General features: G+C 45.0%; 1 protein-coding gene across 2 annotated transcripts; it reads right to left on the minus strand.

The window, feature by feature from the left end:
- Casc3 (CASC3 exon junction complex subunit) lies at positions 1–26384 on the minus strand. 2 transcript variants are annotated; one of them, XM_042673636.1, is made up of 14 exons: positions 25996–26384; positions 25568–25595; positions 25150–25187; positions 11787–11945; positions 11548–11699; positions 10872–11048; positions 9973–10655; positions 7825–7889; positions 7176–7290; positions 6397–6495; positions 5928–6142; positions 4223–4345; positions 3990–4054; positions 1–1638 (listed from the first exon to the last, which is right to left on the minus strand). In XM_042673636.1, exons 1-13 carry the CDS (start codon positions 26224–26226, stop codon positions 4031–4033), a joined length of 2109 nt encoding a protein of 702 aa, XP_042529570.1. In that variant the 5' UTR covers positions 26227–26384; the 3' UTR covers positions 1–1638; positions 3990–4030. The 2 variants fall into 2 exon arrangements, with proteins under 2 accessions (XP_042529570.1, XP_042529567.1); XM_042673633.1 differs by having other exon boundaries at positions 1–1648.
- Positions 26385–27584: the final 1200 nt, after the last annotated feature.

The raw sequence follows: 27584 nt of genomic DNA on the forward strand, positions 1-27584 counted from the left end.
AAGTTTATAGTCTAAATTTTATTATCTCCATGTCACAATGCTGATCACAAATGTGCACCCTTTCAAACAGTAACAAAAACAACACACATGGCGAAATCCTTGCAACTAAACACAGTGGACTGACAGAGACAACTGTCACAGTGTCTTAAGGTCTGGGAGTGTGGGCATGCTGCCCACAGGCTTGAGGAAACATCTTCAGGTTTAAGGCAAAGGGAAGCCTACAAAAGGCACAACCACCAGCTACCCTTGGAAGAACCTCTTATTTTCTCCTTATAGGGGAGTTACGGCTTAAGTGCTTTACCACCCTCCCCTCTCCTTACCCCACACTGTGACTCAAAAGTGGTTAGGCCAGCTATCAAAGGAATATGAAGTGACACTGCATGAGAGAGATGACCACAACTTTCTCTTGCAGGTTCCCACAGGACAGGGACAGTGGCCAAGATTCTACTGGCAGACAGTGTTGCAGTAACAGAAAACTTCCAGAGGCAGCAGGAAGGTGGTTTGGTACCATGGCTAGAAAAGGAGGGAAAGCCCTTGCCCAAAAGGTGATTGGTTTCCTTAGGCCTTAAGCCCAGGTACTGTATCTTCTGTTTGTAAGAACAGGAGCAGAATTTGGGAAAAAATCAAGTAGTAACATCTATAACACTTGTAGCAGGAAAGTCATTGAGAAGAGCAACTGCAAAGGACAAGGTAAGCTGCTTGCTGGATAGTGCTTCCTTCTGAAGAGATGCATTGGTCCACAACAACTGGAAAGGAAGTGGTAGAAGGGATGGAAAGAAGAGAAGCAGGGCTGCTAATTCCACTCAGCTCAAAGACTGAGCCCTGAGGACAGTGTGATACATTTCTCTAAGGTGCACAGGCTTCCCTCCACCTTCCTCCCTCACAAACGCATCTGGTTTGCCCATTCTCACTTTCAGTAGGGGAAAACAGCCTCAGTAGGGGACTGAAGCCTACTAGAATACAGGTACTACTGGAAGCTCAGATTATACAACCAGCATCAGAAAGAAGAGCTCCTACTCACCCACTCAGTTTTTCTCCAATGGGACTCTATTTAGACAACTTTGCTTCCATAGGGTTACAAGAATTAAAAGCCAAGTATCAAAGTAACAAAGGTCAATCAAAAGTGAAAGGCCAGCTGTCTTTACACTTGACTGATATACTCTTAATAATCTGGGATGGAGGTCAATGACAAAAGGGAACCCAGAGATGCTAGCAAACCAGAAAGAACTTGTTTCATATCAAGGGAGAGAGAAGAAACAACACTAAGAATATTAATTTAAGAACAGCAAGCCAGGATTTAAAAAACAAACATTTCAGGAAACAAACAAATAAGAAATTCCCTGGGACAGAAGACACTTGCATTTTCCAGGAGACATTAAAGAAGATCAAGATACAGCTTCTGGATCTAGACTCAAAAGCCTGGGCAGTTATGTCTCTGCTCTCCTGAGCACAGCCAGCTCAAGTGAAGAATAGAGGACACCTGTTTCTCCTCTTTCCACTAGAGCCTATCCACAGGGGAAAGGGATGCTTCCTTTTCCAGTTGCTTGCTGGTAGGACTACATCCTATCTTTGGAGCCCTCTGGGTAGTCGTCAGCCAGCTGTACGTCTTTTCTCTCCTGAGTTCTCACCTCTGCTGTCCTAACAAGGGCTGGGAAAATGAAGAACACCAAAGTGTTAGTGGACCTCTGGCATTTTAAAGCTTTCTCAAAAGGTTACGTATCTTTAAAAAAAAAACCACACAACTATTATTAGCATCTATTACTTGTACAAGAGGGGGTTCACTGTAACATTTCCAAATTCATACAATATATCCCAATAAAGCCATCCCTTCCATCTCTCTCCTCCCACAATCCTTTTAAAAACAATTCCAACAGGTTTTACATTTCTGTTTTCATACAAACATATAAAGTACTTCCAGAATATTCACTCTCCATTGGTCTTCCCTCTTACTTTTCATCACACTTCTAAATAATGTGGGAGAATTGTTTTCTTGGTGCTGAAAATCAAATTCAAGGCCTTGAGCGTGCAAGTGCTCTATCACTGAACCACACCTATAGCACCTAAATGATGTGCTGGGTTCCCCTCCATCCCCCATCCTGGGGCTTGAACTCAGGGCCTGGGCACTGTCTTGGAACCTCTTTGTGCTAAGGCTACATTCTATGCTCTACTACTTGAGCCACAGAGCCACTTCTGGCTTTTCCCGAGTAGTTTATTGGAGGTAAGAGTCTCACAGACTTTTCTGGCTGGGCTGGCTTTGAACCATGATCCTCAGATCTCAACCTCCTGGGTAGCTAGGATTACAGGCATGAGCCACCAGTGCTGAGCTTTAAATAATGTGCCCCAATAATGTATTTTAATGACCTTAAAACAAGCAGAAATAATGATTAAAAATAATAAAATAGGACTGGGAATGTAGCTTAGTGGTAGAGTGCTTGCCTTGCATGCATGAAGCCCTGGGTTCGATTCCTCAGTACCACATAAAGCAGAAAAGGCCAGAAATAGTGCTGTGGCTCAAGTGGTAGAGTGCTAGCCCTGAGCAAAAGAAGCTCAGGGACAGTGCCCAGGCCCTGAGTTCAAGCCCCAGGACTGGCAAAAAAAGAAAAAAAAAAACAAGAAAAAACAGGTGGGGCTGGGAATGTGGCTTAGTAGTAGAGTGCTTGCCTCACATGCATGAAGCTCTGGGTTCGATTCCTCTGTACCACATAAACAGAAAAAGTTGGAAGTGGCGCTGTGGCTCATGTGGTATAGTACTAGCCTTGAGCAAAAGAATATCAAAAGAGTTTCTAGGCCCTGAGTTCAAGCCCCAGAACCGCCAAAAATACAGGTGAGTGTGGTAGCACACATTTGTGGGAGGAGGATGTTGAGTTCAACACCTGCCTGGGTTATACAGTGGGTTTGAACAACTCCATGGTCTTTTTCCTGTACCATCTCAAATTTAGATTTCCTTTTGTCTCTTTTTTTTTTTTGGTAGTGGGGCTTGAACTCTGGGCCTGGGCCTTGCTCCTGAGCTCTTCAGCTCAAAGCTAGCACTTTTACCACTTGAGCCACAGATTTCCCTTCCTCTTGATCAAGTTTAGACGATGCTCCTATATGTTTATCATGCAGTTTCCCAAATAAAAGTACCAAGTCAGCAGCAATTTCTACGCTACTCCTACCCAATATTCACAAAGTAAAGAAACTGACACATTCTCACACCTCCTTAAGCCTCCCAAATTATTCCATGATTGTATCAAGCATTAATGAAGTGATTGTTTATCAAGCAGTAAGCATAAATGTTAAGGGGTTTTGTTTTGTTGTTGTTCGTTTTTATTAGTTGTTGTTAGTTGTGGAGCCTGAACTCTGGGCTTGGGCACTGTCCCTCAGCTTTTCAGCTCAAAGTTAGCGCTCTACTACTTGAGCCACAATGCCACTTCTCGCTTTTTCTGCTTATGTGGTGCTGAGGAATCGAACCCAGGGCTCATGCATGCAAGGTAAGCATGAATGTTAAGTTTTAAGGCTACAGCCACAGAGCCGGGCAGTAGTGGCTCATAATCCTAGCTACTCAGGAGGCTGAGACCTGAGGATCGCAGTTCAAAGCCAGCCGGTCAGGAAAGGCCATAAGACTTTTTTTTTGGGTTCGGTCGTGGGGCCTGAACTCTGGGCCTGGGCACTGTCCCTCAGCTCTTCAGCTCAAGGCTAGCGCTCCACCACTTGAGCCACAGCACCACTTCCGGCTTTTTTCCTTTTGCTTATGTGGTGCTGAGGAATCGAACCCAGGGCCTCAGGCATGCAAGGCAAGCGCTTCTACCACTGAGCCAACTTCCGAGCCCAGGCCATAAGACTCTTATCTCCAATAAACCACCAGAAAACCTGAAGTGGCACTGTGGCTCACATGGTAGAGCGCTTGCCTCGAGCTGAAGAGGTCAGGACAGTATCCAGTCCAGAGTTTAAGCCCCATGACCGATTAAAAAAGAAAAAAAGAATACAGTCACAGTAAGCTATGTACTTACTCTCATATGATGTTGGACTGAAAAAAATTCAAAAAGTCGTATTAACTGGAACCCCTGCTTACAACCTGAAACAGAAAGGAAATCTGTTAGGAGTTTAAGTTTTTTGTTTCTGTTTTTGTGTTGTTTTTTTTTTTTAAAACAGAAACACACCCTGAAAAGCAGAGAAATCCTCTGGAGAAAAGGAAAGCCCAGAGATGTAGCTTGTGCTGTTAAGTATTAGAAGGAGTTCATACCTCAGGTGGAGGGGGCTTGATGGACACTGGCTGGGGAGTCCTTCGAGGTGGAGAGGGCTTTGGCTGCACCTGCTGTTGGGCAGGGTTATAGTAGGTCACTCCTCCATAGACCTGTGATGGGGCCTGAGACCCCGTAAGCCAGGAGAAGGTAAGTTTAGAATTCATCTAACCTATGAAAAACAGTAAACATCTAGCTACAAAAATATAAAGAATAACTGTAAAATTCATAATTTTTCAAATTTTTGAGATATTTCCTTCAAAATAAAGCACCTATGCATTTCTGCCTTAATATGTGACTACAATGCTCCGATTTTCATTCATGAAAATACTCCCTACCTTTCTCCAATTCTACCATGAACTGACAGATAAAAAGGCTGAGCTTGGCCAGGCGCTGGTGGCTCACGCCTGTAATCCTAGCTACTCAGGAGGCTGAGATCTGAGCATCTTGGTTCAAAGCCAGCCCGGGCAAGAAAGTCCGTGAGACTCTTATCTCCAATAAACCAATAGAAAACCGGAAGTGGCGCTGTGGCTCAAGCGGTAGAGAGCTCCCCTTTAGCTGAAGAGTACAGGGACAATGCCCAGGCCCAGAGTTCAAGCCCACGACCAACCGGGAAAAAAAAAAAAAAAGGCTGAGCTTTGGGCTGGGAATGTAGCTCAGTGGTAGAGTGCTTGCCTTGCATGCATGAGGCCTAGGTTCAATTCCTCCGCACCACATAAGCAGAAAAAGCCAGTAGTGGTGCTGTGGCTCAAGTGGTAGAGCGCTAGCCTTGACCTGAAGAGCTTAGGGACAGCACCCAGGCCCAGAGTTCCAGCCCCACAACTGACCAAATTAAAAAAAAAAAGAGGGGCTGGGAAGGTGGCTCAGTGGTAGAGCGCTTGCCTTGCATGCCTGAGTCCCTGGGTTCAATTCCTCTGTACCACATAAGCAAAAAGAAAAAAACTGGAAGTGGGGCTGTGGCTCAAGTGGTAGAGCGCTAACCTTGAGCTGAAGAGCTGAGGGACCGGACCCCCCCCCCCCCCCAAAAAAAAATAGCAAAAAAAAAAAGAATGAAAAGAAAGAAAAGGCTGAGCTTAACAGGCACTGGTAGCTCACACCTACATCCTAGCTATTCAGGAGTTTGAGATCTGAGGATCATAATTCAAAGTCAGCCTAAGCAGGAAAGTATTTTGTGAAATTCTTATCTCCAATTAAGCACCAAGAAAAGCAAGAAGTGGAGATGTGGCTCAAGTGGTAGAGTGCTAGCCTTGAGCAAAAGGAACTCAGTAACAGCTCTCTGGCCCACAGTTCAAGCCCAGGACTAATAAAACAAAGAAACAGATGGTACACACCTATAATCTCAGCATTTAGGAGGCTGAAGCAGTATTCTGAAGCCTAGGCTACATAGCAAAAATCGACCTCAAAAACCCAAGGGCTGGGTATGTAAGTGCAAGATCCTGAATTTGATCTGGAAAAAACAAAACACCAATCTCCTCACCCCCAAAAAAGAACAAAAAACCACCTAAAAATACAGATGATGGGTAATTATGTAAGCTGCACTTCCAGCTTATGACCACCAAGAGGCATCCTAATGCTACATACAAATTGATGGTATTGAAATATTCTTGTTCTCTTCTTAAAAAATTCTTTTAGGAAGTCTCCCCATACCATAGTCCTGTCTAATTTAAAGATGTGTACCTAGAAAAATCTGCTTCTCAGCCATCTCACCTGCGTATTAGGGTATAGATGAGGAGGTGGTGGCGGAGGCAGTGCTCCAGGAGCATAAGGGTAGCTGGGATTACTGAAGTTCATGACCCCTGGAGCAGAAAAGTAAGTAGGAGCAAGCAACTGCTGGGGTGGTGGCTGTCCTGGAGACATGGACACCGGTGGGGGATAGAGGCCCGGATTGGGCAGTGGTGCCGGTGTCTGGTGAGGATGTAAACCTAGAAGGACAAGGAAAGAAAAACAAAAACTGAAAAACATACTACCATTTTCATAGGATGGTCTGGATGGATTACTAAACACAAACAGGCTCAGGCTGCAAGTCCTTAGGAGGGACCCAAGAGGAATTTGCTGCCTAACCAGCCAGTCTGGCCAGCCTGGCTTAGTTGCATAGAGCCAAAAGGGTAGAAGTTTATGAAGCCCCCAAAACACATCTTCACACACTGGAAGTATTCAGAAGAAAAAGTAAGCTTACCTGGGTGGGGAAGGTGCATTTCTGGCTGCACGATCATGCCCTGCGGAGGCAGTGGGGCAGGGCTGTCACCATGGGTATAGATTGGTCCCTGGAACTGCACTGTAAAGGGGTAAACATTGGTACTATAACAAACTCACTCTTCATGTCACACAGACAAATCTTCTTGCCTCCCAAGCCCTTAAAAAGATGCTCTCGGAGCTGGGAAGGTGACTCAGTGGTAGAGCGCTTGCCTTGCATGCCTGAGGCCCTGGGTTCGATTCCTCAGCACCACATAAGCAAAAAGAAAAAAGCCGGAAGTGGCACTGTGGCTCAAGTGGTAGAGCGCTAGCCTTGAGCTGAAGAGCTGAGGGACAGTGCCCAGGCCCAGAGTTCAGGCCCCATGACCGGACCCCAAAAAAAAAAAAAAAAAGATGCTCTCAATTTTCCATGTGAAGAAAACACCAATGAGACAATGGACAATGTCTAATAAGACCTGTAAGAGGACTGGGAAGGTGGCTCAGTGGTAGAGCGCATGCCTTGCATGCCAGAGGCCCTGGGTTCGATTCCTCAGCACCACATAAGCAAAAAGAAAAAAAGCCGGATGTGGCGCTGTGGCTCAAGTGGTAGAGCGCTAGCCTTGAGCTGAAGAGCTGAGGGACAGCGCCCAGGCCCAGAGTTCAGGCCCCATGACCGGACCCAAAAAAAAAAAAAAGACCAGTAAGAGCTCGGAAGAGTCAGGAGGCTGGCCTCTTAATTCATCCCATACAAACAAGAAAGGAACCCCTGAAACAATAACTTACGTGGGTCATAGTAGTGTCCTTCCATGATACTTATATGCACAGGAGGAGCAGGGGGCTCTGGAACAGGTCTCTGTCTCTGGGATGAATAGCGTTTGGCTCGACCACCCTGGACACCCTTAGATAAAAAGAGAGGCCTGAACATTCAACACTTCCAGAGAGTTGCCTCATACAAAGTCTTATCCTTCTTTAGATGCGGCAAAATAGTTGGTACATGGCTGTTATTTGCAAAATGAATAAAATCAACAAGAAGCATCAACATTGAAAATAAACCTTCTACTCTACAACTAAGACCCAAATGAAAAGGAACATGAGTAATTTTTTTTGGGGGGGTCAGTCGTGGAGCTTGAACTCTGGGCTTGAGAGCTGTCCCTGCACTCTTCAGCTCAAGGCAAGCGCTCTACCGCTTGAGCCACAGTGCCACTTCCAGTTTTCAAGTGGTTTATTGAAGTCTCACGGACTTTCCTGCCCAGGATGGCTTTGAACCCCGATCCTCAGGTATCAGCCACCTGAGTAGCTAGGATTACAGGTGTGAGCCACCGGTGCCTAGCTGGAACATAAAACTGGTATCAAGATCTCATTAGGGTTTGAACAGTGATCCCCAACTATACTGTGTAGCCCTTGCCCCATCTATCCTTCTTCCCTTTTGTACCATTTCTTCCATTCGGTTGAACTGAGGTGGAGGTCCTGCTCCCATATGCATGTGGTTGGGCATACCTGTAACACACCAAAAAGGTTACTGCTGCAAAGCACATGTATGTGAATGAGACTCAAGAAAATGACATCAAGAAAACAAGTTTAAACACAGGGAATGGTGCTGGCTTTTTTTTACATTAGCAAAACTTTTTTTTATACTACTGCTTACCTGCTTACTGTTAATATTTTTTTTTTGGGGGGGTAGTCCTGGAGCTTGAACTCAGGCTAGTCCTCTACCACTTTGAGTCACAGCATCACTTCCAGTTTTCTGGTAGTTACTTGGAGATAAGACTTTCCTACCCACGCTTTCTTTGAATCATGATCCTTAGATCTCAGTCTCTTGAGTAGCTACAATTACAGGCATTAGCCACTGGCACCCAGCTAATACTAACATCTTAAACTGCTATCTCTCTTTTTTGTGGCAATACTGGGGCTTAAACTCAGGGCCTGGGCACTTTCCCTTAGCTTTCGCTCAAGGTTGGTGCTCAACCACTTGAGCCACAGCTATATTTCCAGCTTACTCATCTTCTTTCTTTTCTTTCTTTCTCTCCCCCCACTCCTCCTCTTTTTTTTTTTTTTTTTTTTTTTGGGGGGGGTGATAAACTAGAGATAAGAATCTCACAGACCTTCCTGCCCGGGGTTGGCTTCAAACCTTGATCCCAGATCTCAGTCTCCCAAGTAGCTATAATTATAGGTGTGAGCCACTAGTGTCTGGCTGCTTACCATATTAAAGCAGTAATAATGAACATGAAAGATATGACCCCAACTTTGGTTAAAAACAAAAACAAAAAAAACCAAAAAACAAAAAACAAGCAAACAAAACAAAAAACCAAGTTCAAATTTTTCCTACCAAATACTTTTCTGCATAGAAACCCTGGGAGGTTACCATCACATATTATATTATTAAATCTATTATAAAATCTTAGTCTAAATGTTTCTGAACAGCAATTGGATGCTTTATAAATATACTTGATTATCTCCTAATCACAGAGGTCCTGTGGCTGGGAAGAAGGTTGAGAAGAAATTCCAATCTGGCTAAAAATTACTCAGGAGAAAAAGGAATGCTTGCCAGGTGCTGGTGGCTCATGCCAAATCCTAACTACTCAAGAGGCTGAGATCTGAGGAACATGGTTCAAAGCCAGCTCTGGCAGGAAAGTCCATGAGACTCTTATTTCCTATAAACCACCAGAAAACTGGAAGTGGCACTGTGATTCAAGTGATAGAGTGCTCACCTTGAGCTGAATAGCTCCGGGACAGTGCCCAGGCTGAGTTCAAGCCTCATGACCTCTCCACTCCTTGCCCCCCCTTCCCCCAAAAAAAGGAATGCTCTACAAATGGTCTTCCAAAGATAATAAGATATCCATCAGAAAGTGTTCTCTAGAGATCAACTCTGGGCCCAGGCTACACTAGTTTTTCATGCTAAAAATTCACATATACCAGAAGTGTGCTAAGACTCCTAATGCAAATGAGGACTTCCAATCTTTAAGTTTGAGTTATATTACAGAAACTACAGAAAAGATCTCTCAATCTTTTTAGAGAGACAAAGACAAAGCAGAATGGGCAAAAAGGGCAATAGGTAAAGTGCCACTTTCTGGAATTGTTATCCAGTATGATACTCACTAGCCTCTGGGTTCAAGCCTTGACACTGGGGTGAAGGATTACTTCCTCTGGTCACATTCCAAAGTATTCAAAGGCACCCACATTATATAAAGTTCTATTGGGCAATCTGTCATTAGAACACTAAAGAAATTAGGAAGGCATTCCTTCAAAAGACAGAATATTCAGATCCAAATTCAAGTGAGTTTCTGCCTTCAAGCATTTCACTTAGTTCAAATAATAACAGTGCTATCCTCTTCCCTTTTGTAAAGAGGGGAAAGGATTCTGTATTCAGAAGTTCAATTCGGGTAATGACCAGATAATAGTATGAAACAACTATGACAGACTTACATAATGAAAACTGCTCTTCAGGACCAAACAAACAGACCTATGAATCTGCCCTTTTCTCTCAATTAAGTATTTGTTAGACCCAAAATTCAGTCCCAAGCCTTGTGAAACCCAATGATGGAGAAGGAAAAAAACCAGCCATAAGCCCTATAATACCTACCTCGGAGGTCCCGTGGCTGCAGGAATGAAGGCTGTCCTGGACTCCAATTCTGTTCTGCTAGATTTAGCTGTGCCACATCTTGTTCCAGTCCACCTGTAGCAGACTCTACTGGAGCCTCCCAGTTACCAGCCTTAGCAGATGGAGGGGTAGTTTCAGGGACAGCAGGTGCTGAGGTCAGCCCTTCGGGTGGAGGGGGGACCTCTTCAGGAGCTTTCACTGCATCCCCAACTTTGGTTCGAGTTCTTCTGGCCCGAGAATATGATTTCTTCTCAATGGGTCTGTCAGGGGCTGGTGGTGCAATGTCAGGAACAGGAGCTGGTGTCTCTGAAGCTGCTTCTTCCTTTTCAGGACTGCCAAGCACTGGAGCATCTGCTTCTGGAGATGGATCTCTCACAGGAGTCTGCTCCAGGCGCCGTGACCGGTAACTAGCATCATGTTTAACAGTCTCACTAGAACGACCACCATGCTGCCCACCAGCTTCCACGGGTCTAAAACCAGTACGACCTTCCTTGAAGCCCCCAGATCGGGAATAATTCCTGGCTGCAGACATGCGGCCAGTACCTGCTGCATTCCTGTTAATAAATGTTCTTGGTGGTAGGGTGCCCCCAGGACCCTGGTGGCGATGGGACTTGTTTGCCCGCTCACCAATCCAGTTTGGATCTCTTTGTGGAGGACTGCCAAATCTAAAAAAAAAGAAATTAAAACATTGAAAATACATACATACAAAGTAAATTAATAAATAAAAATAAAATAAATAACAGGACTACTAGAGATATAAACTGAATCAAGGAGACATTCTATTTTCCCCACCCATTCACTTACAGGTTAGGAAGACACTTAGAAAAGTAGGGGTATTCTTGTTAAAAATATCAATAATATGTGCTTCCAATTTTCCTCACCGAGGTTTCCGGATTCTTCGGGGTTTGATGTCATCAGGATTATGAGCTGAGCGAATGTCATACCCATAAAGAGCAATAAGCTCCTGTCGGGACTTTGGGGCCTGCTCATCTTCACGGAACTTGTCATGTTCCCAGCGACCCTCATCCTTCCATAGCTTTCGCTGACGTCCCTTAGGTCTGGACAAAACCAAGACAAGGTGCTTTGAGACAATCAGAACTTTGAAAGACATATTCTCCTAAAATGCAGCATACCTCAGAGGCCATGGATTAAACAAAGCACACTTGTGATGACCAAGAGAAGATGGGAGCCAGGAGCAGAATTAGGAGTTCAAGGCCACCAATGTAGGCTACACAGCAAGAGACTCAGAAAAAGTAAATAAATAAAAAATGTATAAATAAAAAAATAAGACAAAAAAAAATGGATTCTGGAGACAGTCTACCCTGAGTCTGGACTCAGCTCTCCATCAACAGTTACCAAATCTCTTTCTCATTTTCTCTTCCAACAAGGTACCAAATATTCTAAGCTTCACTTTCCTCCTCTGTACAGAAGGAATAATTACATATTTACCTTAAAATGTTGAGTAGTAAATGAAAGTACAAGCAAAACACTTAGCAAAGCATCTGACGTATACTAAGCACTAAATAGACACTACACAGCAGCACAACTGTATGTTACCTGACTTCTTCCTCCTGAGTTTGCCCTCGGAGATCATGCTCAAAGAAGAGCCCTTTCCGTGGTATGTATGCTGGATTTTTCCGATCTTCATCATCATCCAAATGCTTAGGTCCCTTCTTACCCACTTTGTTCTCCACAGGCTCTGTGCTCTCCTGGAGGACAGATAAAAAAACTCCTCACTTCTCCAAGGTCGAGAGCCCCATTCCATCCCCAAATGGAGGACTGTGCAGTGTACCGACCTGTCCATCTCCACTTTGCCTCTCTCCAGTAACAGTGCCTTTGGTTTCTGGCTTTTCTTCTCCCTTCTCTTCTTTTGCTGAAGAATTAGCAGCATCATTAGCTTCCGATTTCAGCTCCACTTTGGAGTTTTCTTCTTCACTGTACTCCCCTTCTTCACCCTGAAAAAAAGTTTTCTTGTAAGGTGCATAGGTAAAAATCTGAACAAGTGTTTTTGTTTTTTTTTTGTTTTTGTTTTGCCAGTCCTGGGGCTTGAACTTGGGCACTGTCCCTGAGCTTCCTTTGCTCAAGGCTGGTACTCTACCACTTTGAGCCACACAGTGCTACTTCCGGCTTTTTCTCTTTATGTGGTACTGAGGAATCGAACCCAGGGCTTCATGCATGCAAGGCAAGCACTCTACCACTAAGCTACATTCCCAGCCTATATTCTCTATTCTTTTGAAAACCCTTTCCCAACAAACTTTTACTGTAAGAACTGAAAGAGGGCTGGCCTGAGTTCAAGCCCCAGAACTGGCAAAAAAAGAAAAAAAAGAATTGGAAGAAAACATTTGGGAGAGCTAGAGGTATAACTCAGTGGTAGTGTGATTACCTAATATGTTGAGGCTCTTGGTTCAACCCTCAGAAACATACACAAGCTAGAATGTCAATACTCTTGCATAAACTTCTAGAAAGATTCTATAAAACATATATGCACATACACACATTCTTCCAAACATAGTCCTGGAATTGTTAACAATAATGAATTGTTAACAGTGGTAGTCTGAGAAAGGACCTGCGGAATACAAATGGAAAGCAGGCTGGGAAGTTGGCTCAGTGGCACAGTGTTTGCCTCACATGCATGAGGCTCTGGGTTTGATTCCTCAGCACCACATAAACAGAAAAAGCTGGAAGTGGCACTGTGGCTCAAGTGGTAGAGTACTAGCCTTGAGCTGAAGAGTTGAGGAACAGCACCCAGGTCCAGAGTTCAGCCCCAAGACCACTACCACCAACAACAAAAAAATGGAAAGCAGATTTTATAGTACCTGACATATAGAAGGAGCTTATGGGCTAGGGGTACGGCTCAAGGATAGAGTGTTTGCCTAGCAAGCATAAGGTCCAGAATTGAAAACCCAGTACCATCAAAACAAACAAACAAACAAACAAAACCCCTTATATTTGCTGACATTTTCTTTCTCCATGAATTGCCTCTGAAATATGCCATATCTATTAACTATATTCAGACTTAAAATTGTGAATTTTCCTACCATCTCAAAATGGCCTAGAGCAGAAATTCCTAATCTTTTACATTTCTAGTCTTTTGTATTATATAATTGGGCGTAAAGGCACACACCTTTAAACAGCTTACTGAAGTGTTAGAGATATGAGTTGGAAGGATTCAGAGTACAAGCCAGTCCAGTGAGCACACACTGAAACCCCTGTATCACACCTGTAATTCTAGCTACTCAAGAAGCTGAGATCTGAGGATCATAGGTCAAAGCCAGTCTGGGCAGAAAAGACCCTAAAACTCTCATCTTAACTAGCAAAAAGCTGGAAGTGGAGCCATGGCTCTAGTGACAGAGCATTCACCTTGAGCAAAAAAGAACAAGGATAGAGCCCAAGCCCTGAATTCAAGCTCCAGGATAGACAAAACAAAAAACAAAACAAAACAAAGCAAAAAAAACCCACCACCAATTATGTAGATACCTTTTCTAGTCTAAAACTTTCTTAATTTCACTCATGAAAAGAGAATAATGAAGCTTGTTAAAATTATTTTTAGAAGGGGGAGGGAGGAGACAGGCTCAGGAGGGCCGATTAGGACTCATTGCATTAAAAAATGTCACAATAGCCAGGCCCTGGTAGCTCTCGAGTAGCTAGGATTACTCAGGAGGCTGAGATCTGAGCATCTCGGTTCAAAGCCAGCCCAGGCAGGAAAGTCCGTGAAACTCTTATCTCCAATAAACCACTAGAAAACTGGAAGTGGCGCCTTGGCTCAAGCAATAAAGTGCTCATCAAGCTGAAGAGCACAGGGACAGTGCCCAAGCCCAGAGTTCAAGCCCCATGACAGACCAAGAAAACCCCCCAACACACACACACCTCCCCTAGTCAGCTGGCACTGGTGGCTCATACCTGTAATCATAGCTACTCAGAAGGCAGTTCACAACCAGCCAAGGCAGAAAAGTCTATGAGACTCTTATCTCCAATTAACCACCAGAAAACCGGAAGCGGTACTATGACTCAAGTACTAGAGCACCAGCCTTGAACTAAAAAGTTCAGAGACAGAGCCCAGGCCCTGAAAAAAAGAAAGAAAAAAAAAAAAAAAGAAAAAGAAAGAAAGAAAGAAAGAAAAGCTCAAGGACAGTGCCCAGACCTGAGGTTCAAGCCCCAGGACTGTCCAAAAAAAAAAAAAAAAACAATGCTGAAGCATTTTCTTTCCTTCTCTTCTCCATTATCTTATTTTCCTCTTAAAACCTTGAGGTTGGGGGTTAGGAAGGTGGCTCAGTGCCTTGCATGCATGAGGCCCTGGTTTCCATTCTTCAGCACCACATAAGCAGAAAAACCAGAAGTGGCACTGTGGCTCAAGTGGTAGAGCGCTAGCCTTGAGCTGAAGAGCTGAGGCAACACCCAGGCCCAGGACCAAAAAAACAAACAAAAACAAACAAACAAAAAACATCTTGAGGCTGGAGAATCTTGCTCCTATCAAGAGAATGGCAAATCTTCTCCATACAAAGGAGGGCCATTAGACCATCACCCTAAATACACAAGGACCAGACATAAAGGTGTAGATAGTTGCAGGTATGGAAAAGTAGCAGTTAAAAACTACCAGAGGGGGGCTGGGAAGGTGGCTCAGTGGAAGAGTGCTTGCCTTGCATGCATGAGTCCCTGGGTTCAATTCCTGAGCATCACATAAGCAGAAAAGGCCTGAAGTGGTGCTGTGGCTCAAGTGGTAGAGTGCTAGCCTTGAGCTGAAGAGCTGAGGGACAGCGCCCAGTCCGAGTTCAGGGCCCATGACTGGCAAAAAAAAAAGGGCTGGGAAGGTGGCTCAGTGGTAGAGCGCTTGCCTTGCATGCATGAGGCCCTGGGTTTGACTCCTCAGCACCACATAAGCAAAAAGAAAAAAAGCCAGAAGTGGCGCTGTGGCTCAAGTGGTAGAGCGCTAGCCTTGAGCTGAAGAGCTGAGAGACAGCGCCCAGGCCCAGAGTTCAGGCCCCACGACTGGACCCCCCAAAAAAAGAAACAACTATGAGAGTGCCAGGAATGTGCCTCACTGGTAGAGTGCTTGCCTTGCATGCATAAGGCCCAGGGTTCGATTCCTCAGCACCACATAAGCAGAAAAAGCTGGAAGTGGCGTTGTGGCTCAAGTGGTAGAGAGCTAGCTAGTCTTGAGCTGAAGAGCTAAGGGACAGCGCCCAGGCCCAGAGTTCAGGCCTCATGACCAACCAAAAAAAAAAACAACTCTAGAAGATGGGAACGGCTTAACAGTCACTCTCTTCTCCTTCCCTGGATTTAGATGTAAGGAAGCAGAGTTATAAATTAGAGAAGATCGGAGCCAGGCATCGGTGGCTCACACCTGTAACCCTAGCTACTCAGGAGGCTGAGATCTGAAGATCGTGGTTCAAAGCCAGCCTGGGCAGGAAAGTCTGTGAAACTCTTATCTCCAATAAAACACCAGAAAACCAGAAGTGGCGCTATGGCTCAAGTGGTAGGGTGAAGCTGAAGAGCACAGGATCAGCACCCAAACCAAACCGAGTTCAAGCCCCACTACCGACAAAAAAAAATAAAATAAATTAGAAAGGATCAGAAAGGCCTATAAGAACACAATGAAAGGAGCTGATGGAAAGATAGCTCCCAACTGGTAGATTACCTCTGCCATTTGGTAGATATGGCCTCCTATTCTCCCATTGGGTCTTTCACTTGACCTGAACCAGACTGCCCTGTTACTTCAGACCCAGGCTGGCCCCAGAAGAATCCCCATTAGGTAAGCTCAGTGTCTGGCCCTTTCTTCAAAAAGAGCTAAGTTTGCTTGTCTGGCCCAGACAAGCCAGTTAATCCCTCTTTTCCATTTTTCCCTGCTCAGCATCTGGCCTCAAAGTGTTTTGACTCAGGATTTCTAGAAAGGTAATAGAAAGTGAAGGAGACAGTTTGACTACAACTGCGCCTGAGGATCTATATACCCTTGATTTCTTTCCATCTTTTCAACTACATGAAGCTGCTCCTCCTCTTGGTATATAGGGCTGGGTGGGTAGTAATCACTCCATTCTTTTCTCAAGTCTATGTTTCCCATTAGTTTACAGAGCAGAAAATACAAGAACTTGCTTAGTGTGCATATGTGACTTTGTAATTCATCAATACACATATACTCACTAAATTAAAATATCTTTTAAAAAATAGGATTTGCAGTAAGGCAACAGTAGCTCTCACAGCTATAATCTAGCTTCTCAGGAGGCTGAGACCTAAGGATCCAATTCAAAGCCAACCAGGGCAGAAAAGTCCATGAGACTCTTTTCTCCAGTTCAACACCAAAAAGCCAAAAGTGGAGCTGTGTCTCAACTGGTAGGGCACAAGTCTTGAGCAAAAAAGCTCAGGGACAGTGCCAAGGCCCTGAATTCAAGACTAGGACTGGCATGGGGGGATGGGAAACCATTACCATGATTATGCTGCCCCCTTTCTAGTCACATCAGGCAACTCTTTGATTCTAAATGAGAAACAGAGGTAGCACAGTACTGAAGAGATGCCACATCAAGGTCAAAGCCTGGTCTAATTGAAGCCAAGGTAGTATTCTAGACTCATACTGCTTTAGCAAAGTGATGTTATCTAAACTCTTTCCTACAAAAAAAAACAAAACAAAACAAACTCTCCTATATCACCCTTCTACTTCATTGATTTAAAAAAAAAAAAACTTGAGGGGCTGGGAAGGTGGCTCAGTGGTAGAGTGCTTGCTTTGCATGCATGAGGCCCTAGGTTCCATTCCTCAGCACCACATAAGCAGAAAAAGCCGGAAGTGGGGCTGAGGCTCAAGTGGTAGAGCGCTAGTCTACAGCTGAAGAGCTGAGGGACAGTGCCCAGGCCCAGAGTTCAGGCCCCATGACTGACAAAAAAAAAAAAAAAACTAAACTAAAACTTGAACTCAGGATCTGGGCACTGTCTCTAAGCTTTCGTGCTGAAGTCTAGCACTCTACCACTTGAGCCACAGCTCCACTTCCAACCCTTTGGTGGCTAACTAGAGAGAAAAATCTTTACAGCCTTTCCTGCCCAGGCTGGCTTTGAACTGCAAATCCTCAGATCTCAGCCTCCTCAGAATCAGTTTCCTGATTCTGTCTCTTCTAGACTTCACTGCTTAAAAACAACTTTGTATTTTATTTTATTTATTTTTTTTTTTTTGGGGGTCCGGTTGTGGGGCCTGACTCTGGGCCGGGGCACTGTCCCTCAGCTCTTCAGCTCAAGACTAGCGCTCTACCACTTGAGCCACAGCGCCACTTCCGGCTTTTTTCTTTTTTGCTTATGTGGTACTGAGGAATCGAACCCAGGGCCTCGAGCATGCAAGGCAAGCGCTCTACCACTGAGCCACCTTCCCAGCCCTTATTTATTTATTTTGGTCAGTCATGGGGCTTGAACTCTGGGCTTGGGCCCAGTCCCTGTGCTCTTCAGCTCAAGGCTAGCACTCTACCACTTGAGCCACAGCGCCACTTCCGGTTTTCTAGTGGTTTATTGGAGATAAGAGTCTCACGGACTTTCCTGCCAGGGCTGGCTTTGAACTGCAATCCTTAGATCTCAGCCTCCTGAGTAGCTAGGATTACAGGCGTGAGCCACCAGCACCCTTATATGTTTCAGGTTATTTTCTGCTGTACTGGGAGGAATTTGTACACACTAGGAACGATCCTCAGCTACACCTCCAGGCCTTTTTGTTCCTTTTATTTTTGAGATAGGGTCTCTTTGATTCTCCTATTTATGTTTCCTGCTAGACATATACTACCTTGCCCAGCTTTTTCTACTAAGATGAGGTCTCACAACTTTTTTTTGTCTAGTCTGGTTCAAAGTCCAATCTTAGCCTCCCTGATTAATTGGGATTACAAGTGCACACCACAGCACCCAGTTATGCATTGAGATGAGGTCTTGCTAACTTTTTCTCTCAGCTGGCCTCAAACCAGGATACACCCAATCTCTAGCCCCTGAATAGCTAGCATCTGGTTTTCATATATGTCTGTGAGACAGGATACTTGTTGCCAGGTGGGTCTTGAACTCACAGGCTTAAGTGATCCTCAGTCTCCTACAGCTGAGATAAGAGAGATGTATACCGGGCTGGGAAGGTGGCTCAGTGGTAGAGCGCTTGCCTTGCATGCCTGAGGCCCTGGGTTCGATTCCTCAGCACCACATAAGCAAAAAGAAAAAAGCCGGAAGTGGCGCTGTAGCTCAAGTGGTAGAGCGCTAGCCTTGAGCTGAAGAGCTGAGGGACAGCGCCCAGGCCCAGAGTTCAGGCCCCATGACCCGACCCAAAAAAAAAAAAAAAAAAAGAGAGATGTGTACCATTGTACATAATTACTTGGACTCATCTAAAACTCCTGCTTCTCTGAGGCTGCTTTCACTTGGGCCCACACTGTCACTGACAAAAACTAGCAGAGAAGGGCTGGGAAGATGGCTCAGTGGTAGAGCGCTTGCCTTGCATGCATGAGGCCCTGGGTTCGACTCCTCAGCACCACATAAGCAAAAAGAAAAAAGCCGGAAGTGGTGCTGTAGCTCAAGTGGTAGAGCGCTAGCCTTGAGCTGAAGAGCTGAGGGACAGCGCCCAGGCCCAGAGTTCAGGCCCCACAACGGGACCACCCCCCCCCAAAAAAAAAAAAACTAGCAGAGAAATTAGTCTTTTACTTCCATTCCACATTCGTTCCCATGACTATATATCAAATCAGTCTCACCTAGAATTACAAATGTGTTTTTCTCACTAACTAGGGCTTGATCTCAGGACCTTTTGCTAGCCAGACAGATGCTCTATCACTTGAGCCATGTCCAGGCTCTATGCTATGAAATTTTATAAGTATTTAAATGAATACCCTATTCCTTGAGAAGTATCACATGAAAAAAAGTAAAGTTAGACCTATACATCACCCTACATCCCAAAACTAGTAACTAAATGGGTGTAGTGGCACACTGCTAAAATTCTAACTACCTGTGAGGAAGAGACAGGAAGATTTTTGTTTTGAGGATAGCCTCAGCAAAGTTGGTAAGACTATCTTAAAAACAAAATACAAACTGAAGAGCTAGGAGCACAGCTGGAGGCTAAGCACTTGCCTAGCAAGAATTCTCAGAAGGCTGCAGAGGACCCAAAGACTCAAGTATAAGAACTAAAATCAGTCGGGCGCTGGTGGCTCACGTCTGTAATCCTAGCTACTTAGGAGGCTGAGATCTGAGGATCGCGGTTCAAAGCCAACCCGGGCAGGAGAGACCGTGAGACTCCTATCTCCAATAAACCACCAGAAAACCAGAAGTGGCTCTGTAGCTCAAGTGGTAGAGCGCTCGCCTTGAGCTAAAGAGCTGAGGGACAGCGCCCAGGCCCAGAGTTCAAGCCCCACGACCGACCAAAAAAAAAAAAAAAAAAAGAACTAAAATCATAAAAGAAAACACAGGAGTAAATCTATGGCATTAAAGTGTTCTTAGTTATGGTATCAAAAGCACAAGCAACAAAAGAAAAAAGCTAGACTAGTCTTGATCAATATCACAACCTTCTAAGCTGGGCGTCAGTGATTCATGCCTATAATCATTGCTATTCAGGAGGCTGAGATCTGAGGATCTTGTTCCTATCCAGCCTAGGCACAAAAGTGAGACTCTTATCTCCAAAGTTCCAATTAACCACCAAAAAGCCACAAATGGAGCTGTGATTCAATTGGTAGAGCATTAGCCTTGAACAAAGCTCAGGACAGTACCCAGGTCCTAAGTTCAGACCCCAGCACTGGCACCAAAACAACACAACAACAACAACAAAAACCCACAACTACTTTGTATTGTTTCTCAGCCTCTCCGCTAAGAATGAACACAACATCTGTTCTTTTCAGTTTAGTATCTGATCTGATGCATCCTCTAACTGAGGATAACATTAAATGGCACTTCAGAGCAGGAAGATGGAATACAAGCTTACTCTCTTCACTCTATGCAACAACCTGGTGTTTGTTGTACCTCCAGAAATGGTACACAAAAAATACATGTGCTTAAAGGAACATCCATTGAATAAAAAAAATATATACATATACCAGCACATCATGAGACACAATCCATAAAGAACTTTTTTTTTTTTTTTTTTTGGCCTGATGTTGGGCTTGAACTTTGGGCTTTGGTGTTATCTCTGAGCTCTTTAGCTCAAGGCAAGCCCTCTACCACTTGAGCCACAGCGCCACTTCAGGTTTTCTGGTGGTTAATTGGAGATAAGTCTCACAGACTTTCCTGCTGGGCTGGCTTTGAACTGTGATCCTTAGATCTCAACCTCCTAAATAGCTAGGATTACAGGCATGAGCCACAGACACCTGGCCATAATGAACTATTATACCTTAATAAGATAAACTAGATTCTGATCACCAGTGGCTGAGGTCTATAATTCTAGCTACTCAGGAGGCTGAGATCTGAGGATGACAGTTTGAAGGTAGCCTGGGCAGAAAAGTCCCCAAGACTCATGTCCAAGTTACTACTCAAAAACCAGAAGTGCTGGGTGCCAGTGGCTCATGCCTATAATCCTAACTACCGAAGCTGAGATCTGAGGATCGCAGTTCAAAGCCAGCCTGGACAGCAAAGTCCATGAGCCTCTTCTCTCCAATTAACTACCAGAAAACCGAAGTGCCACTGTGGCTCAAGCAGTAGAACCACTCACCTTGAGCTAAAGAGCTTAGGGACAGTGCCCAAGCCCAGAGTTCAAGCACCGCAACCAAAAAAAAAAAAAAAAAAAAAAAAAAGAAGGCAAGACTGGGCCCTAGTGGTTCACATTTATAATCCCAATGGTTCACATCTATAATCCTAGCTATTCAAGAGGCTGAAATCTAAGGACTGAGATTTGAAGCCAGCCTGGGCAAACAAATCCGTGAGACTGATCAATTAACCAGCAAAAAGCCCAAGTAGATTGGGCTGGGAATGTAGCTTAATAGTAGAGTGCTTGACTAACATACATAAAACCCTGGGTTAGATTCCTCCATACCACATAATCAGAAAAAGCTGAAATGGCACTGTGGCTCAAATGGTACAGTGCCAGCCTTGAGCAAAAAAGCTAAGGGACAAAGCCCAGGCCCTGAATTCAAATTCCAAAACCAAAAAATAAAAAAAGCAAGATTTGAAACCTCTTTGTACAATAAATTAAATTAAAAAACAAACAAAAAAAACACTGAATTTAAAGAGGCAAAAACATCTGAATTTTTTTTGGGGGGGTGGCAGTACTACAGTTTCAAATCAGAGCATCAGGCTTGTTAGGCAGGTGCTCTACAAGTCAGTCACATACCATCTTTTGTTTAGGGAAACTAAAGCCCTTCATGTATTGCTGGTAGGCATGTAAAATGGTGCAGCCACTCTGGAAATGATTAAACATGAGTTACCATCATATGATTTAACAATTCTCTTAGTCTTAGGTGTGTACTTAAGAGAAGTGAAAACATATGTATACATGAAATCTTTTATGATGTTCATAACAGCATTACTCACAATAACCAGAGATGAAAACAAGCCAATGATTGGCTGGGGGCCAGCAGCTCAAACCTATAATCCTAGCTATATGGGAAGCTGAGATCTGAGGATCACGGTAAAAAGCCAGTGAGGGCAGGTAAGTCTGAGACTCTTACCTCCACTAAACTACGAACAAACCTGGAGAACTGTGGCTCAAGGGGTAGAGTGCTAGTGTTGAGCAAAAGAAGCTCAAGAAGAGCACCCAGGACGTTGAGTTCAAACCCTAAAACCAGCACCAAAAAAAAAAAAAAAAAAAGCAACAGTTCAAGCCCCAGGACACCCCCCCCCCACACACACACACACTGTCACTGATAATTATATATGAACATGTGCATATGTTTATATACATAGTAATGTGTGGATGTGCATTTGTGTGTACATAAGCATATATGGGGGTGAGGATTATCTGGCCAACAAAATCATTTAGTCTGGCCTGCTAAGGGCACTGCAGTTGAAATTCAATAAATCTAGGACTTTTTAATTTTTGTTTTATTTTGTGTTTTGGCATGTACCTTCATGCTCAGCTTTTTGTTAAGTTCTCATAAACATTTTTTTTTTTTTGGTCGGTCATGGGGCTTGAACTCTGGGCATGGGTGCTGTCCCTCAGCTCTTCAGCTCAAGGCTAGCGCTCTACCACTTAAGTCACAGCGCCACTTACGGTTTTTTTGGTGCTTAATTGGAGATAAGAGTCTCAGACTTTCCTGCCCTCACTGGCTTTGAACCATGATCCTCAGATCTCAGGTGTGAGCCACCCGTGCCCGGCCCCTCATAAACTTTTTATTCCAGCTGGCCTCAAACTTCAATCCTTCCAATCTCCTCCAGTTTAAGTAGATAGGATTACAGGCTTCAATGCGGTCAGTTTCTGTTTTGAAGTGATGAAAATATTCTGAAACTGATTATAGCAATGGTCGGACCTATTTATTTTTTCCTTCCTGGTTATACTAGAGCTTGAACTCAAGCCTTGAGCCTGATCATGCTAGGTAGACAATACCACTTCCAGCCCTTTTTTGGGGGGTAGAGGAGTCGTGGGTCCCTGAGCTCTTTTGCTCAAAGATAACACTCTACTACTTTGAGCCAAAGTTCCACTTCCAGTTTTCTGGTGGTTAATTGGAGCTAACAGTCTCTAGGACTTCGCTGCCTGGGCTGGCTTCAGTGATCCTCAGATCTCAGCCTCCTAGCAGCTAGAATTACAGGCATGAACCCTAGCAGCCAGTCTAGTCCTTGTTTTTGTTTTTGGCCAGTCCTAGGGCTTGAATTCAGACCCTGGGCTCTGTCCCTGAGCCTCTCTTTGCTCAAGGCTAGCACTCTACCACTTGAGCCACAGTGCCATTTGCAGCTTTTTCTGAGTAGTTTATTGGAGATAAGAGCCTTATAGGGACTTTCCTGCCTTAGTTGGCTTTAAACCACAATCCACAGATCTCAGCATCCTGAGATGTGAGCCACTGGTGCACAGCTCTAGCCCATTTTTCCAAAACACTGGTGGTTACTTGTGTTTTTGTTTGTTTTTTGGTCAGCCATGGAGCTTGACCTTAGGGCCTGGGGTTGCTATCCATGAGCTCTTTTGCTCAAAGCTAGTGCTCTACCACTTTGAGCTACAGCACTACTTCTGGTTTTCTGGTGGTTAACTGGAGATAAAAAGTTTCAAGGGGTTAGCTTTGAACCATGATCCTCAGATCTCAGACTCCTGAGTACCTAGGATTACAGGTGTGAGCCACCAGCACCCAGCTAAACATTGTTGTTGTTTTTTTCTTTTTTGTCAGTTGTGGGGCTTGAACTTTGGGCCCGAGTACTGTCCCTGAGCTCTTCAGCTCAAGGCTAGCACTCTACCACTTGAGCCACAGCACCACTTCTAGCTTTTTCTGTTTATGTGGTACTGAGGAACTGAATCCAGGGCTTCACACATGCTAGGCAAACACTCTACCACTAAGCCACATTCCCAGGCCTACAACCCCACTTCTTTTTTTTATTTTATTTTTATTTTTTTATTTTTTTTTGGGTCCGGTCGTGGGGCCTGAACTCTGGGCCTGGGCACTGTCCCTTAGCTCTTCAGCTCAAGGCTAGTGCTCTACCACTTGAGCCACAGCGCCACTTCCGGCTTTTTTCTTTTTGCTTATGTGGTGCTGAGGAATCCAACCCAGGGCCTCAGGCATGCAAGGCAAGCGCTCTACGACTGAGCCATCTTCCCAGCCCCTTCTTTTTTTATTTTTATTTTGTGGTCGGTCATGGGGCTTGAACTCTGGGCCTGGGTGCTGTCCCTCAGCTCTTCAGCTCAAGGCTACTGCTCTACCACTTGAGCCACAGCACCACTTCCAGTTTTCTGGTGGTTTATTGAAGATAAGTATCTCAAGGACTTTCCTGCCCAGGCTAGCTTTGAACCATGATCCTCAGACCTCAGCCTCCTGAGTAGCTAGGATTACAGGTATGAGCCATCTGCACCCAGCACAATCCCACTTCTTGAAGCAAATGTTTCTTCTATTTCATAAAGACAAAACCGCACAAAACCAGGGGGCACCACTGGTTCACACCTATAGCCTGAGCTACTCAGGAGGCTAAGATCTGAGGATCTCTGTTCAGAGCTGGCCTTGGAAGATAAGCCTGACAGAATCTTAACTCCAATTAACCAACAAAAAGGTGGAGGTGTCAGTAGTAAGTGAAATAGCCTGTTTTTGTTCATTCATTCCTTTGGAAATGTTTTCTTTTGTGTAATTTCTTAAAGATGGGAATTTTCAAAGGACAGCAGTGGTTCACATGTATAATTCTAGCTACTCAGGAGGCTGAGAAATGAGGATCACGGTTCAAAGCCAGCTCAGGCAGTTAAGCCTGTGAGACTCTTTATCTCTAACAACCCACCTGAAAACTGGAAGTGGTGCTGTGGCTAAAAGTGGTAGCGTGTTAGACTTGAGCAGAAGAGTTCAGGACCAGAGCCCAGGACCTGAATTCAAGCCCTATGACCACAAAATTTTTTAAAAAATTGATTTTATTAATCAAAAAAATTTTGATTTTATTAATCTAGAAAGCCTAAATGGATTGTCAAAAGATCTTGTGATGTTCTCTCACTTCAAAACTTCTTTTCCAGCCGGCGGTCAGTGGCTCATGCCTGTAATCCTGGCTACTCAGGAGGCTGAGATCTGAGGAGCACGGTTCAAAGCCAGCCCGGGCAGGAAAGTCTGTGAGACTCTTATCTCCCATTAAGCATCAGAAAACCAGAAGTGGTGCTGTGGCTCAAGTGGTACAGCGCTAGCCTTGAGCTGAAGAGCTATGAGATAGCACCCAGGCCCAGAGTTCAAGCCCCACAACCGACCAAAAAAAAAAAAAAAGTATAAATGAAAGCTGAGCACTTTTGCCTGTAATCCTAGCTACTCAGGAGGCTGAGATCTGAGGATCATGGTTCAAAGCCAGCAAGGGCAGGAAAGTCTGTGAGACTCTTCATCTCCAATTAACTACTAGAAAACCAGAAGTGGCTCTGTGGCTCAAAGGGGTAAGGCGCAGGCCTTGAGCTGAAGAGCTCAGGAACAGCACCCAGGCCCAGAGTTGAAAACCCACAACCGACAAAACAAACAAACAAACAAAAAAGTATAAACGAAGAATACACAAGAGGAGAAACAAGTAGGTCACAGTAATTTTGAACTGTAAATAAGCACATTTTTATAAACATTGTCTGACTTAAGACCATAAGGAAAAAGAATCTATGACACTCACTTCTGAGTCTTCTGCACTTTCATAATCTGAGAGAACAGCTGAAATGGAATAAAAAATATGTGAAGATTTTTTAAAGCAACAAAAACAATCACAATTACGTTTCTAGGTGCTTATATTGGATGAGGCTAAAACGCTCCCTAAATTCTGACATCAACCCACGAGGAGACAAAATTATAGTCTCCATTTACAAATAGGGCAACTAGCTGAGTAAAACCACACTGACAAAAATCTAAGAGCCAGTTCTTAACCACTATGTTGCAAAAAGCCATTCTGCTGCAATCTCTTCGCTCCCCCCCCCTCGCTCCCCCCCCTCCCACTCAGCCCTTAAGAGTCTGGGAGAAAATCCATTGTTGGAAATAAGTGGCCTGAATTTTTATGTGCAAAAATCTTGCCATAATGAGGCAGAGATGCTACTCACCATCGCCTTCCATGCCATCTTCACTCTCCTGAAGAGAAGAAGACATGGATTAGCTCTGTGATTCCCAAAAGTGGGGAGCTCAATAAAGAAATGTGGGGGAGAGCTGACGACTCAACACAAAATGGTTGAATGGAGAGACAACAAAGATAAATCTTTAACAAGTATAATCCGACACAGGCCGGTGTGTGTACGTCCCTGGCCCCAATTTCTCTACAAACAACCGCTTTCCAGCTGCAACAGCAGTTGCTCTGCGCTCCTCAGAAACCCCGACCCCTCCTTCCCTCGGGGCTCCACAAGGTTGCAACCTCCACCGTGGGATAGCTTGTCTTTCAGTAATAAAATAGGCCTCAGCATCTCCCACAGCCTGCGGCCCGCCCCCGCCAGGCCCCGCCCCGCCCCTCCAGGCCCCGCCCCGTCGGCGCACTCACACACTCCGACTCCTCCGCGCTCTTGGCCCCCCCGCTCTCCACCCGCCGCAGATGCAGGGCCCCGGCACGGCCGCCCCGCTGGGAAGGCAGAGAGCCGCTGCCGCCGCCTCCAGCACTCCCGCTGCAGCTGCCACCGCCTCGCCCCGGAGAGCCACCGCTGTCCGATCCCGAAGCACCCGATTCTTCGTCCTCGGTGTCCTGCGAAGCGCGTTGCCGCCGCCGGTCCGCCATCTTACGGAGAACCGCCGGCGAGCTCCTGACGCACCACGCCCGTCGCAAAGGCTGTCGGGTGTCTCGAGAGCTGGTCCCGGCATGCTTCACGCGCGCAGCGCTAGTCCGCTCGGCTTTTCGTGGGGCGGGGCCTAAGCCCTGCGGCACGTTTTCGGAAGGAGCGGGATTGCGCATGTTGGTGATGTCAGGGGGCGTGGCGGTTGGTGATGTCAGGGGGCGTGGCTCGGCTCAACTTCCTTTGGACATCCTGAGGGCGAGGGATGTTGGACTCTGTCACCAAGTCTCCCTGGGTCCCCAGTCCGGCCATCTTGGGCTTTTCTAGCGGAAGGCATCGACCTGTCACAGGTCCACTGTAACGTTGGGACTGTTTCATGGTTTTTGTTTCCCATTTCTAGTTTTTTTACCCACATTTGAGGCAGAGCATTTTACTGCATTCGTTTGCTTGGTAAAATCACGAATCAAGGTGAATGTAAAGCCGTAGTGCTGAGTCAGATTTGTCATGACACCCCAGTTTAAACTAGGGGGCAGAGAAGTAACTGTCTGTAGTAATGTTGTAGCAATTTCTGGGTGTATTCACTTCCTTTTCTCCACATCCACCTCAGCTATCACCTCTCCTAGAGTACAGGCTGGTAGGATCCTAGTCTTACCAAGATTTTAAAACCAATTTAAAGATTTAGCCACCATTGGGTTTTTAATCCTTTCAATAATCCTTAGAAACCCGTAGTGGTTCAAAATCCTGTCATTTCTTTTTAGTTACAGGTTACCAGACAGAACTGCTTTTTTGGCAAGACATTTGTCAGCAATTTAAACAAAAAAGCAGGGGTTGGGAAGGTAGAGTGCTTGCCTTGCATGTTGGAGACCCTGGGTTCGATTATTCCTCAGCACCACATAAGCAGAAAAAGCCGGAAATGGTGCTGTGCTGTAGCTCAGGTGGTAGAGTGCTCATCATGAACTGAAGAGCTCAAGGACAGCGCCCAGGTCCAGAGTTCAGGGCCCACTACCAACCAAAAAAGAAAAAAAATATATATATGTGTGTTTCCCTGGACCACAATAGAGATATGCAAGATTCATGAACTAGGGGCTGGGAAGGTGGCTCAGTGGTAGAGCGCTTGCCTTGCATGCCTGAGGCCCTGGGTTTGATTCCTCAGCACCACATAAGAAAAAAGCTGGAAGTGGCGCTGTGGCTCAAGTGGTAGAGCGCTAGCCTTGAGCTGAAGAACTGAGGGACAGCACCCAGGCCCAGAGTTCAGGTCCCACAACCGGACCAAAAAAAAAAAAAAAAGATTCATGAACTAAATTATTATTACAAGAGTGCACATAGATATTAAACATCTTAATGATATACAGGATTTTTTAAA

The sequence above is a fragment of the Dipodomys spectabilis genome, unplaced genomic scaffold, assembly GCF_019054845.1.
Source record: "Dipodomys spectabilis isolate Male_0828 unplaced genomic scaffold, ASM1905484v1 ptg000018l, whole genome shotgun sequence".
Taxonomy (NCBI): Eukaryota; Metazoa; Chordata; class Mammalia; order Rodentia; family Heteromyidae; genus Dipodomys; species Dipodomys spectabilis.

What these genes read in the sequence shown, in the direction of transcription:
- Casc3 (XM_042673636.1), bottom strand. Translation starts at nt 26,226, where the DNA reads ATGGCGGACCGGCGGCGGCAACGCGCTTCGCAGGACACCGAGGACGAA. An exon ending in GCGCGGAGGAGTCGGAGTGT is followed by an intron (nt 25,596 to 25,995) that starts GTGAGTGCGCCG and finishes TCTTCTCTTCAG; the next exon opens with GAGAGTGAAGATGGCATGGA. An exon ending in AAAGTGCAGAAGACTCAGAA is followed by an intron (nt 11,946 to 25,149) that starts GTGAGTGTCATA and finishes ACTTTTTTTCAG; the next exon opens with GGTGAAGAAGGGGAGTACAG.